At 44.3% G+C, this 15,336-nt stretch overlaps 4 protein-coding genes across 4 annotated transcripts; 3 read left to right on the top strand and 1 right to left on the bottom strand.

The window, feature by feature from the left end:
• Window positions 1–348: 348 nt before the first annotated feature.
• On the bottom strand, window positions 349–1,668 carry NUU61_009356 (uncharacterized protein; the record flags this gene model as incomplete). Its single annotated transcript, XM_056659881.1, has 1 exon — window positions 349–1,668. One exon carries the CDS (start codon window positions 1,666–1,668, stop codon window positions 349–351), a length of 1,320 nt encoding a protein of 439 aa, XP_056508174.1.
• Window positions 1,669–10,695: 9,027 nt separating this feature from the next.
• NUU61_009355 (U4/U6 small nuclear ribonucleoprotein PRP4) lies at window positions 10,696–12,129 on the top strand (the record flags this gene model as incomplete). Its single annotated transcript, XM_056659880.1, has 3 exons — window positions 10,696–10,943; window positions 11,008–11,686; window positions 11,752–12,129. The coding sequence occupies 3 exons, from the start codon at window positions 10,696–10,698 to the stop codon at window positions 12,127–12,129; spliced, it is 1,305 nt and encodes a 434-aa protein (XP_056508173.1).
• Window positions 12,130–13,333: 1,204 nt separating this feature from the next.
• NUU61_009354 (uncharacterized protein) lies at window positions 13,334–13,796 on the top strand (the record flags this gene model as incomplete). Its single annotated transcript, XM_056659879.1, has 2 exons — window positions 13,334–13,543; window positions 13,596–13,796. The coding sequence occupies 2 exons, from the start codon at window positions 13,334–13,336 to the stop codon at window positions 13,794–13,796; spliced, it is 411 nt and encodes a 136-aa protein (XP_056508172.1).
• Window positions 13,797–14,043: 247 nt separating this feature from the next.
• NUU61_009353 (uncharacterized protein) lies at window positions 14,044–14,463 on the top strand (the record flags this gene model as incomplete). The annotated part of the gene is made up of 1 exon (XM_056659878.1): window positions 14,044–14,463. One exon carries the CDS (start codon window positions 14,044–14,046, stop codon window positions 14,461–14,463), a length of 420 nt encoding a protein of 139 aa, XP_056508171.1.
• Window positions 14,464–15,336: the final 873 nt, after the last annotated feature.

Genomic DNA, 15,336 nt, shown 5'->3' with positions numbered 1-15,336 from the left:
CGGCCTTTGCCCTAACGAACCGTTCGCAAGTCTCCGAGACTTTGGTCAAGATTGAGTACCCCCTATCCCAGCTACAATATCGTTGCGGCGTTACTATTATGACTACTCAACCAGACCACAGCTTTCACCCGGTCTGATTAGGTAACATAGATAATGAGTCTCAGGCCAAGTGTGTATTATACAGCCACACGAAAGTAGACTTTGGCTCTGGGTGTAACTCTGTTACTGCATGCCAAGCTGTTAAATTGCTATTGCGAATTACAAGACCTCTTCATATATCCCCGAAATACTAATACAGGGTTTACAGTGTTTTCCCTCGTGCAACGCTATACCCTTACATCGAATATTCTATTCCTTATCCATCAAATGATCCAAAAGTCCGGCCAGGTTGTGCAAATTTGCTTCACGTGCTGCAAGAACCAGCGCCATATCCAAAAACCAGTCGCTGTTGCAAACAAGAGATTTTTGAATCTTCAAAATAGCGCGCTTTTCCAAAATGGTAAGCTCGCTTTTGTATACCTCGGCGTGTTGTTCTGCGAACCTGGCTTGTCTCTCACACAGAACTTCTTTCTTCATGAAAAGATCTCTGCTTTTCGTACATGCACCCGACACAATTTCTACCACGAGATCCTGGAGCGGAAACAGAGACCTATCCCTAGACTGGGCAAGGGATGTGCGTTGTACAATACCATCAAGTATGGTTGCACTTTCATCTGTTTGGCGCTTGGCAGCCTCTATTGCAGCCGGGCGATATTCGATGGAGTCATTGCTATGATCAATAAGCCAAATGGCAGCTTCCACCCGGTCTGATTGGGTAGCTCGGAGTAGTACAGCGGGTCTCAGTTCCTGAGGCAACAAAGCGTGTATATGGAGCCACTCGAAAATAGACTTTGGGTCTGGGTGAAACTCGGCTACTGCATGCCAAGCTGTCAAATTGCCGTTGCCAGTTGCAAGACCCATTGAAATATCGATGCCTCGGGCCAACAATCTGTTCGCCAAATCGACAGTGACGTACTTGCAAACAGTATAGATATGCTTCACCCGAAGCGTTAATGAGAGGTCTAGGTCTGGAGCCGATTCAAGTCGATCCCAACATATCTGAAAAACTTTCGCGTCGGTCACAGTTTGTTGGAAGATTGTTGTATGATCTTCAAGTCCGGTTGACAGAAATTTGAGCAATTCTTTGGGTTCCGCAGAAGAGACTAGGCGACATAAAAGCTCTTTGTTCTCAAGGTGGGAAGCAAGGGCAAAGAAGCTATAGCCGTGGTTGTTATAGTAAGAAGGTCGAATTGCCCAGCGGTCAAGCATAAAATAGAAACAGTCCGTGCATTCAGTCAAACTCCAGGTAGCCAGATCCCTTTGTCGTTCGGGGTATAAAGGGATCTCGTGTTGATTGCTCACGGCATCGTTATAGTTGAGATAGAGGTTCCAACGGGTTCGTATTATTTCTCGGATCCGTAAGCTCCGTAAGAAATGTTCAATCTCTCGTCGAATACGTAGATAAGGGTTCGTTTCGTGTAGTAGCAGTCGAAGTTGATGCAGAGCGTAATGGGAACCAAGAGGTTTGGAAAAGAAATGTAGTTCAATAATATACTGTAGGAGCTCAGGCGGAAGCCGTTCAAGTAGCTGGGGGAAGGCCTCAGGATGAGTGTCTTGGATAAATTGCATAGCGGGTATAGATTGTCTTCTTTGGAATTTAGTGATGCGTTTAGACTTGGGTAAAGCGACACCATCGGGCCTTCTTTATAGAATCTTTGATATTAGTATTTTCGAAAGAGTCCGTTCAAAAATTTTCAATCTAAGCTAGCCCGTCTACATATTCTAGGCTTCCAACTAATACGCCCACAATAAATAACAATATGTGATAAAAGCCAGGATAGGAATGGCATTCAATCTTAAACCACTCCCTAATATTTCCAAATACTTGAATATATAGCCATTATAATCCCCAAAAATCAATGTGGGAGAGCTCAATTAAAGCGTTTCTAAGCTTTCTTTCTAACCATTTGTTATACATGTCAACTAGTAAAGGGAAATTATGCTTCCCATAACTAATTCGGCTTGGAATATTGTATATCAGCAGTTGTGCCAGAGAACTAGTAGGAATTTCAATACCTCTAGGGTTCAGTAGAATAGCGGAAACAACTAAAGCGGAGATTCTCTTTCACGAGATCATATCTCCTATAAAGGTTTGTGAAAAATTATATTACAATATAGTCCTACACTATATCAACCCAGATTTTCAAACTCCATCACTGCTTCCCCCGTAAGACGGCGAAGAAGTTCTGGAAGTGTTCCGGTGAAGTGCATTGTTCGTCCCTAGCTCGGAACGGAGAGGCTCAGCACCCATCCAGGTCCTCTCTTCTTTGGTCTTAAGCCTTGAACTATCGCTCGAGATTTACAGTGCACAAGGCCAGTACCTAGGAACTCGGCAGCTCGAACCAAAAGCCTTTCATCATCGGATAGCCGTTCATTAAGCAATTGGCGCAAGATGTTCAAAATATGTGGCCCTATCTGTCGAATCATAGTTGCCAGCATAGGGTCATTCCACATCGCCGTATATATTTCCGGGAGAAACCATTCTTGGTAAGGGACAGTCGGCTTGGGGTACAAGCGCTCGCAAGCTAATCTTAGAATCTCGATCCTAGGGATGTAATATCCCTTCGTTGGGCCAGGCTGCAAGACATCAAAAAGAGCATTCATGCTTCTAAAAAACATGTTTCACCAATGATAAAATCTTCTGTGATAAGGTCAGAGAGAAAGTAGCAGCTTTGTCACTTCTTATTTACCTTGGTGAGCTAGAAGGAGATAGGGGTTAGGTTTCTTCGAGGAAACAAGAACATAGATTTGAGAAAGGGAATTTATATTCAATTTATACTCTTAGATATCTTTTCACCGCTACTTCACCGAATAAACTATTTTGGGTAACTATTCAATGATTTTTTCGATTATTTCTAGGTATTTTTCCTTGTACCTATTTTCTGAGCATTCTCCATAGTGCCATAAATACACTCGTACTATATTCCTTCTTTGCGTATAACCTGGTAATAAATTGACTAAGATGAACCACTATCTAGGACTTCAATATACCTTTATACTATTCTTGAAACTTGAGTTCTTCCGTCGGTTTTCCGGGTTATTTCATTATGGCTCACGTACCCCAACTCAGCCTTAGAAATAACAGTGAAAGAAGGGAAGGTACTTTGACAGTAGCTTTTGTGAGAAACGCATCTGAATATTTAATGTAGATACTTTAGTAAATACTCTCGCAAATAGTATTTTCTAGTACTGAAGAAGCTGTAATAGATCAGGAGCTCTCCCCATCCGCTTTACAATATACCCACCAAACTCAGGAAGTGAAAGCTCCAACCACCAATAGCCTTGATACACGCAGTATCCCTTACGATAAGGGCTTAGACACTCTACTACTGCGGTAGAGACCACCGCCCCATTCTGCCGATGAAGAATGTCTCCTCCGTTTCTCCAAATCTTGACCTTTCTGTGCAAAAGTGTCACCAGCTGAGAAAGTTGGCCCACCTCACTCTTTGCAAATCCCTCGTCCATAATTTGTTTCTGCAACTGGCTGAGAATATATGGCCCAATCGTTGAGCAGATTGTAAAATATCCGGTCCCTAACTTTACCGCCAAATAGATCTCTGGAAGGGAGTATTCATTCCTGTCACTCCGGTAGAGCTCGTTGCAAAAGGTCAAAAGGCCAGAATTGATTGGTATAAAGGAAACACCGATAGGTGAAAGCTTTTGCACCATCACCACGTCTATCCTATCTTAGCGACAAGTAGTATTAAGCCAGTGCTCCTTTGTTCTTACCTGTGCTAATTGTGCATATTCCTGTCGATGCTTGGTTTAAAGTGTCTATGCTGCCTTTGATAAAATTAGTGATCTGGATAATGTGCGTATTGACTTACTTACCATCCAGAGTTCCGTTCAAAGGCCATGGGCTTTGGGAGTCCCAAAATGTAGAGCCAAGGGGTTGATACGCGGACGATTGCATTCTTGTAGTTCACGAAGGAATTGGGGAAGACCTGATGATTGCATGAGTCTGACTGGGACGATATGGGCTTCGAAGGTATATATATATCACCAAACCGTGATTATGTGGCCACCTAGACGGGATATAACGATTAGATTAAAAATCGAACTGATGGAAAACAATAGCAGAATCGTATATTGTGAGTCGATCTGTGGAGACTAGCTAGTATCTTTTTATATATCTATAGGACTTCTTAAGTATCTCAGAGCTAAATATCGCTGTATATGTGATATTCTACCCTCGGATTGGTCTTCCGACTTAGTTCTGAGACCTAAACCCTGGGCCCGTCAAGGAAAAGGACTTCAGCAGCGGTCCACCCATAGATTGTACAGCCATAGATTGTACAGGATTATCTTACAATTAATATTAATTTTGCCCGAGCCTTCGACATCATCAGAGCAATCTCTAGAAGCGACCTTGACCACTTACTTTCAGGCTGGCCCATAATGACCGTGCTGGATATAGGCAAGAAGAGTAGTTCTTGCTGCCTTTACATATACAAAAAGCGTTCACAAGTGCTATCTCTAGTTTTAAATAGTGATAGTAGAAACCAGAGGTATCGTATTTAGCAAACTATCTGATCATATACTCGAAATCCTTCTTTTAGGCACCCAAGGTGTACAAGATGACTAGTTATATAAAAATAAAAAGGAAGAAAACCGTAGCCAAACAACGCAACGGGCAAGGATCTTGAAGAGGCTTCGTTAACTCTAACCTCTGAAGGAACATCCGAAGGCATCCAGCCACAGCTCTTGCATTTGTCAACAGAACAAGTCTCAAAATGAACATTTGTTTCCGCTCATAAACATACATTTTGTCGTGCGAACAATTGACTGCCACTGTCTTTTTAAGCTCTGGAAAAGAGTTTTATGCTTTGATACCTCGTTCTTGTCTTGGTTGTTTTTGTTCAAATTTATGACATCCAGGCGACGAAAACTGTCCTCAATGTACATAAGTTCTTGTAGAATTGTTTCGACGGGGATGGGTTGTTGAAGAATTCGCAATGGCTTGTCGATAACAGCGAAGTTTTTGATCACAAATTCTTCGTATTTACCTTGAATCGCACATCGCAAAGCATGATGGAGGGCCTGATGCGTGAATGGATCGATTTTGTTTTGTGCCTGAGATTAGTTAAAAAAGAATGGCCCTTGGGTATCATTCTAACATACCAAGGATTTTTCATAGTCAACGCACTTTTCTTCCACCGGCTCCACCTTGTGCATAATCTGGAAGACAGCTGAAGAAAGCTTTCCCATCTCCATAGAAAGTTCCTCAAGGTGTATAGACGGTATCTCAAGTGAGTTTTGCACAAAGGCAAAAAAAGGAACCCGAAGAAAGATCTTATAGCCATAGTGTATATGGCTTTCAACAAGATAAGAAATTCTTGGATCATCGCTCTTTGGAACAAAACCCAAATGTTCCTCTCGTATAGAATGCCTGACTTCTGGCAAGTCAATCCCAGCTGTCTTGAGAAAGGAATCATTGAAAGGGCGATATCTGCGTAGAAGTTGGCACAGAGAAGCTTCAGGGTCTTTCAAAAGATCCAGGACGTCTTGTTGGCGCCAAGACCTAGGCACAGTTTCTTGTTGCTTCACTGATATAACGTTCATAATGTCAAGGTCTAGGAGAGATTATCGAAAAGGAAAATAGTCGATAGGGCGTGGTAATTCAAGCCGCTTTAAGTTAGGAATTATAGAGCCTTCATGAATGCTGTTTATATATACCACTCTGAAGTAACTTATATACCCCTATTTACTAGTTGTTACTGATCGTCTATACTATTGGCGCTAATGCACAGCATACATTTCGACAGGTTTACCTGGTGGTCGGCCCTACTAGGAAAGCAGTCACAGCATTACTAATTAAACAGTAGCTCACGATTCCTATCTGTGCAGATATACCCTAAGCACTAATTTAAGCCAATATATCACAGTTCAGACCCTCTGATCGCGTTACTGGCATTTTCTTCAACAGATGAATCATGACCCTCTATAGAAGCTTCCAATTTTTTATTTTTACAAGCGTCACAGTCACCACAATACTGTCGAAGGTCTTGGTTTCTCTCTTCAGTTTTGCTGCAACTGGGCTTGTAACACTGAACCCAACCCCAATATACCTTTTTTCTTCCACAGGAAAGGTAGGTGTAGTATTGGTCCCAACACATGGCTGCGCGTATAAGCTTATTCTACACCAGGTTAGCATAGAACCTTTCTACCAGTATAGGAGTTAAACGTACGACCTGGAACAGCAGATAGTAACCAGTGCTTGCCAATAAGGTAATGGACAAGAAAAGATACCGCGTCTTAGATACGCGTCTGAGGCCGTGAAGTTCTTTGGTAGCAAGGAAAATTGGGAAGGAAGATTCTGAGGTTCTTATGTGAAAGCACTCCTCCTTAATTGTCCAACTGCGAATAGAGGACTGAAACACATTATACCACCAATAAGGACGGATATTTGAACATTAAGTTTGTGGTGGGGGTGTGGCACTTGGCTTCTTGGTCCCAGTGGTGTCGTACGCACCACGTCTATTATGATTTAGCATACTTTGAGCTGGCAGTTAATCAAAAAATAGTACCTACCCCAGGTCAATTGACGAGGCACTGACAGACCCAACCATCGCTAGATTCATTTCAAGTCACTGCCTTAATACAATGAGCCTTGTATTATGAATGTTTCCGGGAATATAGCTTCAACGAAAGGCAGGCCTAATGGCGTGGCAAAAGAGGACACAGATCAAGATCGCATAGTAGATAATGATGCCATATAAACAAAAAGAGGAAAGGATATCAAGGTAAGGAGAACCAAGATCTTGCGTGATGATATGGCCTTTAGAAGGGGTGTTGGTCTGCATTGGACTTCGGCCTACTTTTGAATCCGCCAGTCTCTATATACTATGTCTGCTAGGGAAATAGGATATCTGGCTTCTGCTGTCACACATCCTGCCGCCGGATGTGTAAGGTGTCCAATAAGCATAAGTCCTATTAAAACTTCTGTAGAAAGCGTATATTACTGGTAGTGCGATTAGTAAATAAACATTTGCTTTTTAGAGACACCCACCCTCTGTAGCGACCTGTACATCAGAATTTGTATGCAGAGGTGCCATTCCCGTTTCAGAGCCTAGTATGGTTTCTTCTTTTGAAAAAGGCTCATTGTTAGGCTCAGGAAAAGTGTCTGTCAGATGAGCTTAGGAGGCAATGAGCGAAAACCTAGCCAATTCGTAACGCATGCTTTCGTTAGGGGATTCTGAATCAATTAATACACAACCACAAGCATCTATCACTTCTCGTAAACGGTACAGTAAAGAAGAGTTCGTTCAAGATTTATCCAGCTCCCTAAATAGAGATCTGGATAGTCTCAAGAGCTAAGGCGCCTGAGGTTTTCCAGTTCCTGGTATTACTTCACATTAATCCATTTCGGGGGAATTTTCTTGTTGCACAAGAAAATTCCCCCGAAATGGATTAGTGCAAATCTAGCCGAAGTTTCTACTCCACCCTTACGAAAAGAGCGAGCTTAGAAAGAGATCACGAAGTATATATATACGGACTAAACTAGTATAGACCTATGCCAAAAGAAGATAATCTCTGAATTCTCAATTTAAATAAAGCCAAAAATTTTTCTAATACCCAGACCCCTAAGCGAACGTGTATGCCCTAGGGGTTGGGGTTCGTACGTCCGATGTGGTCCGTATATAGTTCGGATCGGCGGCACTGCTGAGTAGCGTATTTTACCTTAACATAAGAGTCTGTTTCAGTCACATTTCAAGACTATTTGCACCCCAGTACTTATCGTGCCTAGGATTACCCCGTAGGACGTTGCCGGAATGGAGGCAGCACCGGAGGATTATCTATGTTCCTATGTTTTCGCTGGTTTGACAGATATGAGTCATATGACAATCTATCTCTTGGTCACGTGACTCTCCAACTTTGTGTACAATAGCTTCAGCCCTCTCGGGCTCTCTTTCGTTCTCCACCTTCAGTATTTTCGTACGAATGCAACTCTTGTTCACCAAGAACAGTGCGTGTCACAAAAACTGGATTCAGCTGTGTGTGCGATCCTTTCAACTGTTCCTTCTGGTCATCGTGAGTTTGGCGCTCTAATCACGGCGATCTGATACCCGATCCATCACAAAAACACTCAAATTCACTAAGAGAGAAAGCCTTACTCGCAAAATATGAGTTTGTGATGTGCTGCTCCCGGGTTCATGAAATCGGACGGCTTGAAGCCTTAACGAAGGACGTGAAGGGACTTGCCTAATGTCTTCCTTCCACACACTATATGTCTGCAAATAAGATCGGTCAAGCTGTCTTGCAAATGCTATAGGTGCGTTAGGGATTGGTGCACTTGGGTATCGGCCCATACTTTCCATATCTCTCCGATTGACGGAGACATCTATCAGTAGAGATGGGAACTTGATATCTATAGATATACGACAACCAGTCCTGTACTTTTTATGGGCTCCAAAATGTTCCTGGAGATATATATCTCGAAGTCAGTTTAGTTTGGGCCTTACGTACATCGACTGCAGATTTCGTCAATGGCACTCGGGTGGATTTCCCAGGCGAGATCATTGCGATCGACCAGGTGTAGAATGCCGCACTAGTGGGACTTATGAGTGCCATTGAATGTAATAGACTTGGTCTGGATCCGTACTTGTCGATTGTCTTTACGTGTATCTCTATATTACTCTACGGGACATCTTGGTTAGCGCTTGAGAATCCTCAGGTTTCGGTGTTTCTGCATACTAATCCATTTCTGGGGAATCTTCTTGTGCAACAAGAAGATTCCCCAGAAATGGATTAGTGCAAAACTAGCCGAAGTTTCTTCTACCCACACTTGCCAAAAGTTGTGATAATCTTTTGTGGGCAGCCGCATCAAGGTAGACCGGGGTGTTGGAATCTCAGTGATGAGCCGTGCTTTGTTCCATGTCTCGGCACTCAAAGTCCGGTTCCAGATCGTAAAACAAAGCCTGAACATCTAATGCGTTGAGGTGTCTGGGTTCTGAACAGTGCCAGGGTTTCCAGGATCGTCTCCCAATTCTGCAGACTTCAGATAGCAACCAGCAAAATCACCCAGATCATCGATATAAGTAAATGGAAGTATTTAAATGCAGCGGATTCCCTCCTCCCCTCACGCTGTTATCTTGTCTACAAATTAATTCACTTGGAGGATACCAAAGATATTGTTGCAAACATGAGCCGCAACATAGTTCGAGGCTTCCAAACAACCTCGAATGCCCTGGTTCGATATGCTGGCGCTCCTCTGGAGGAGCTTGTGACCAGCAACGGCTCGGATGGTTCCCAATGGAAACAGGCAACAGACACTATTTGCAGGGCGGTCGAGAAAGCAGTGAGACCCACTAGTTCTAAAGGAGATGAAGCATGGTTCTAATCAATTACTATCAGGATTCTCGGATTACCATTGCGGATATCCAGTTTGTACACACTTTATGCTTCCGCCGCTGAACATGTATTGACATTTTCATGCAGAGGATCTAAGGCTCATCTTTCATCGAAAGATAGAGACGACAAGCAACAGGTAATAACGGTCGGACTACAAACGAACACAGGTACACGCATCGGCTCGCTCCATGTGCACCTAAATGGAAGTTTTAAATTTTTCCCATCCCGCGCTGGAAGGGAAGGTGGATATGCCGTGAATATTCTTCAAGCCAATATTCCGGGCTACACTTCTAGCTAGAAGGAAAAAGGGTGGTCGTATGAAGTAAGCTTGAGGAGTGTATATAACTGGTATGGCTCGTTGCTCGGAGGATCATCATGCAACAGGATAGTACTGGGGTCTGGGGTCTTCGATACTTAATGGAAGCAAGCATTTTGATTCTCCCAATTAAAATGAGCTGGAACTATATATAAATTCTGTCAAGTTCAACCCGATCTACAGTATGATAAACGAGGAACCTTATTACACCCAAGTGACGCGGGTCGTCCACCCTGCTCCATGTACTATACTCAGCTCAGCGATCTTTCCGTTGTGTGCATGCAGCATTAAGCTTCACTCAGTAGAATTATACGCATAATGAATAATAGAACGGGTCTTGACCAATTAAATAAAGTCCGGCAACCGGACAGCGTGATGGTCTAGCAGTCCAGCCGCATGCATTGTGACCAAGGTCGGATGAAGACGCCTGGAAGAGCCTGAGTGGGGTGGGGTTGCGCGGCACCACAAATCCTATAAAAATCCCAATAGCCTGATGTACCTGCTTATGAAGGGGTACCACCAGCACAATGCGAAAGATGGAAAACGATGTGGGGACGACCCTTGAAGAGGCCTCAACCCCATCCACTGGTGAAGAAAATTAGCTCCAATGATGTAATCTAGATACCTCAGGCGGTGAGGACCAAAATCTAACTAATTAAATCTCTGGTTGGTTGATGTGGGGGCACACTAGCTAGGGCGGCGCATAGGACCCAAAGTTGCCAAAAAAGGGACTCGCAACCACACTCTCCCATTTGCATTTATATCTACGCTCCGGATTCCATTGGACCTCCTCGACCTTTGTTTCCAGCATGAGCCAAGCCGTACGTAATGCTCTACATATTTGTGCGCCTTGTCTTCGGCGGGGTCAGACTCTACCTCTATCTTCAACTTTTTCTCTCCAACGATTGTTCCCACCTCGTTCCTGGCGCATGGCAGGCGCACCACATCGTACAGTGATGTCTTCTCCTCAGTGGACATCTACCCCGAGAGATTTTCCCACTTCTGGCTTTAATTTGCTCGATCCGTCTCTGGGGATCGAAGAGGAGACTCTTCCAACATATCTTCCCGAAAAATACTACCCTGTCCGACAAGGGGAGGTGCTGAACGAAAGATACCAAATCCTTGCCAAGTTGGGCTATGGGGTTACATCTACTGTTTGGTTTGGCCGAGACTTAATGTGAGTGAAATCAATTACTTCATTCCTGATTATGCCTCATGTCTCTAATTCCATTACGAAATAGCGATTCCAAATATGTTGCTTTAAAGATCTATGTGGTAGGCCAAGATAGGGACCATGAGCTTGACATATATGAACGTTTAAACTCAGTCGAATCCAACCACCCGGGTAAAAGGTTCATTCGCAAGCTCTTCGACCATTTTTATGTCACTGGTCCTCACGGTCGCCACATCTGCCTTGTTCATGAGCCTCTAGGAATAAGTGCAAGTGAGCTATTAAAATGGGTTCCTGGACAAGCAATGTCTCTCGAGGACCTAAAACCCTGCATCAGACAACTGCTCGTTGCCTTGGATTTCCTGCATTCGGTGGCCCGTATAGTCCATACAGGTATTCCATTGCCCTTCCCAATATCTGGAATCCAGAACGGTAGCGCTAACACCCAAAGAGATATTCAACTAAACAACTTGCTTCTTCCTACGCCTCAAAACAATGCTCTTGTTGATTTTGAAGAAAAGGAAATTCAGACACAGTCGCCCAGGAAGGTGCTGAAAGAACGCACAATATATGCCTCTTCACGTTTTCCTCCAGGCGACGGGCTGCCTCTTCTGAGTGACTTCGGTGAAGCTCGATTTGGCGATGAGGAGCACCATGAAGATATTATGCCGAACCCTTACAGAGCCCCCGAAGTCATCTTGAGGTCCAGCTGGGACTACAAGGTGGATATTTGGAACGTTGGCATGGTTGTAAGTGGTTTGACTATTCTTTCTATCCCCACGTAAGCTACAATGGACTAATTTCTGTCGCACAGGCCTGGGATATTGTCAGCCCTAATAGACTCATCAATGGCAAAAACCCAGATGGTATATTTGATGACCGGTCTCATCTTGCGGAGCTAGTTGCATTACTGGGCTCGCCGCCACCTGAATTTTGCGAACGGAGCCATCTTAGCTCTGTCTTCTGGGATGAGTTTGGTAACTGGAAAGACTTGGCCCCGATTCCCAATACAAGTCTCGAGACCTTAGCCGCACACATTAAGGGAGAAGACAAGACGGGGTTCCTGCGTTGGCTACGGATGGCCTTTCAATGGAACCCCGAGGATCGCCCCACGGCTCTAGACCTCCTGTATGATGAGTGGTTGATGAATGGATTGAACCTGGGAGAAAATAAAGAAAGAGGGGGGGTCTAATCTCGAAGTCCAGGGCGAACACACTTCTCTTTATCCCTCTTGAACTTTGTTGCCGTTTATCCCGATTTCTGGCGAAGAAATTCACGTGGTATTAGATTCTCCACGCATAATGCGGTACTTGATGTAAAATGAAAATTTTTTAACTAGCGCTACTATAAGTCGCGCCATCCCTAATGCCCGTAACGAACAATTGGAGGAACGCATTTCGTCTCGTCTTTTCTGGATACAAAATTCCTATCAACCTAATTTATCTCTTCTAAATTGGATAGATCTGGCTTTAGTCTCTAGCACAGAAGCATATGACTTGGCATTTTCCCCGAGGTTGTAGCCCTAATAAAGAGTGAGGCCTTGGTATCGGCATTCCAGGCACACCGTCCCTGCCCGTCAAGGCAGTTCTCCGTGCTCTAAATAGCTGCTGTAACTTTGACCTCCATGACAAGGTTACCCAGATATTTCTGTAAAAGGATCATCGTGTGTAAATACAGGTTTTTAATATAACAGGCTAGCACGTTATTTTTCCGGATGGTCTAACAGCAGATTGGGAGAGGCAACGATCAGATGCTACAAGACTCCAAAAAGCTGAGGACCACAGCTTGCCCGGCAAGCTCCACTGAAATCATCTGGCAGTCTCTCCTCATAATATAACAGCTTTAATACCTCAGATTTCTTCTCCTCTTCCTTTTGGGAGCTCATCGAATATCATTCGTTTCGTATCTTCTTCGCAGACCGCTCTCAACCAAACGTTAATGGTTGAAGCTATCCAATTCCACCAAACAGGGATGAGTAAATGTCTGCTGGCGCTAAGTCCGTCATCAGATAGGTCTTGTGCATGACAGGGGAGCCCCTTTCTTTGAGGAATGTTTGGTATTATAAGCCCTGTCTTCTGTCAAATTCAAGTGACCCACAGCGGGATTGTTCCAGTGATGGCTTCTCGGTTAGAGGATTATTGTCATGTGATCTTAATTATGTGGTCATGTGGTCATGTGGTCATGTGATTTTGTGCCCAACGTCCCTACCCCTCCCCCTCCACCAACGACTTGGAAATATTACAACTCATGGTCGACTCATCATTCACCGCGCTGAGGGTATGTGAGAGACTCCGGTTATTCGAAATAGTCGTTCTTTTGATTGACTTGAAAGGCTTTATTTAGGCACTTACTGCTGATTGTTATTGCACTGTTCGGTAGCTGCCTGTTTCATCGAAATGGATCCTATCAAACTTCCTCCCGCAGCTGAAGATGTTCGCAAGGAAATAAAGGGGATAATTCCCGAGACCTCTACTTCATCACATCAAGCAGCTGAGATTGAGCCGAAGATACGCAAGGATGGGAACAAGACTTACCTGGGAGACTGGCTTGCAAACAAAATCTCTTTTCTCAAGAAAGAAATGCATATCGGTGATGCTATCGGTGATGTATGTACATCAAGTAGCTTCTGACTTGGCCATTGAACTGACCGGCAATCAGGGTTGGGGTTGGCATCTGGTATATTTTTCAAATTCCACCGAACTTCAAAATGATCGGAAGCAGGGGTTCTTGGTACCACTATCTGAAGAAATTACTTTGACACCTGGAGGAGTACTACAAGAAGGGTTCTACATGAATATCACGACTGAGCCAGTGGTCAGTTCGGGAGCAACTGCTATATTCATTGTCCCTCGCAACTGAACTAAGGTTGGAATGTTCAGGCATGTGCTTATTTAGCTTTCTCTTGATATCCAAATTTCTAGAATTTCAATATGATGATTGCATTCAGACTATCCTGAATTATCATAGGAAGTAGATCACGTTAGAAAATTCTCAAGTCACTAAAATAGGGGGTGTGAATGCCTGGTCAGGAAAATTGTGCTGGTGTAATGGTGCCAAAATACAGGATGTGTCAGAGGGTATTTGTGACTCGGGATTTTGAATCCCAATGAACAGATTTGTTGAACTTCCTATTCCGGTCGACGCTTGTCCGTCTTGTAGTGGCAACTGGGGGTTATCGTGGATGTTGAACGTGGTCTCCATCCCCGCCATCGCTAGTCCGCCTTGTAGTGGCAACTGGGGGTTATCGTGGATGTTGAACGTGGTCTCCATCCCCGCCATCGCTAGTCCGCCTTGTAGTGGCAACTGGGGGTTATCGTGGATGTTGAACGTGCTCCCCATCCCCGCCATCGCTTGTCCGCCTTGCAGTGGCAACTGGGGGTTGTCGTGGATGTTGAACGTGGTCTCCATCCCCGCCATCGCTAGTCCGCCTTGCAGCGGCAACTGGGGGTTGTCGTGGATGTTGAACGTGCTCCCCATCCCCGCCATCGCTTGTCTATCTTGCAGATCAAAAGAAAACATTGTTTGAGTGTTCTCCGGTAGAACGAAAGTATGGGGTACCTGGTTTGCCTCGGCATTTGGATGAATTGTAGAATGCTCCTGTGATCCGTTCCTTGAACTCGCCGGAAATATGGGAGTGCTGACTGCGGAACCTGTGACGGAAGAAGTTGGGTTTAAAATATACTCATAGGGTCCAGTGTCTTGCTCCTTTGGACCCCTTGTATCTTGCATCCGAAATGACTGGGTGTGCTGCAATGCCTGTTGCGGCTCGATATTCTCGAATACTGGCTGTACTGAGGCTGTGTTCATCTGCGGACTTGGAGGACTAGGAGACTGGTATATTGCTGTGACTGTTGGCGCATTTGTTCCCTCATCATATTCCGGGGATGAGTTTCTTGCGTCTTGTATCCTGAAATATTGAGTATGTTGCAATTCCCAGTCTAAATTAAATTGTTGTTAGCATTTGGTGTGAAGGAGAAACAAGGAGTACACTGACTTGAACCCGGTTCAGATGAGTGGAGGCGGGAAATTGCGGATTCCATCCTCTCCCACAGACGGTTAAAAATCCTCTTTGCCAGATTTTCCAGCCTTTTTTTGCCGTCAACCTGCGATATACCACGATCTCTGAGTAGGCGGATCTCCTCTTCACGGATTTCTCCAGTAAATGGCAACACTCTTATGCTATTGAGAAGTCAGTAATTAGCCAAGATAGCAACGCATAAAACTCACAGCTCGTCAGGAATGTCTTCAGGTAAGCAAAACAAAGTACCGAGATGTGAATCATCCAGAGACTTGGATGTGTTGATATCTCGGCACAATGTGTCGATTCTCCTCCCTTCATCTGTCCACCGAGAGACACGCTGCTTAATCAAATCCAACTTATCCTTAGCTATGCCAGATT

Source organism: Penicillium alfredii (genome assembly GCF_028826965.1).
Source record: "Penicillium alfredii strain IBT 34128 chromosome Unknown utg000011l_segment0_segment0, whole genome shotgun sequence".
NCBI classification, from domain to species: Eukaryota; Fungi; Ascomycota; class Eurotiomycetes; order Eurotiales; family Aspergillaceae; genus Penicillium; species Penicillium alfredii.
Note: the sequence above shows the minus strand (reverse complement) of the source record. Positions and strands in the feature narration are given on the sequence as shown.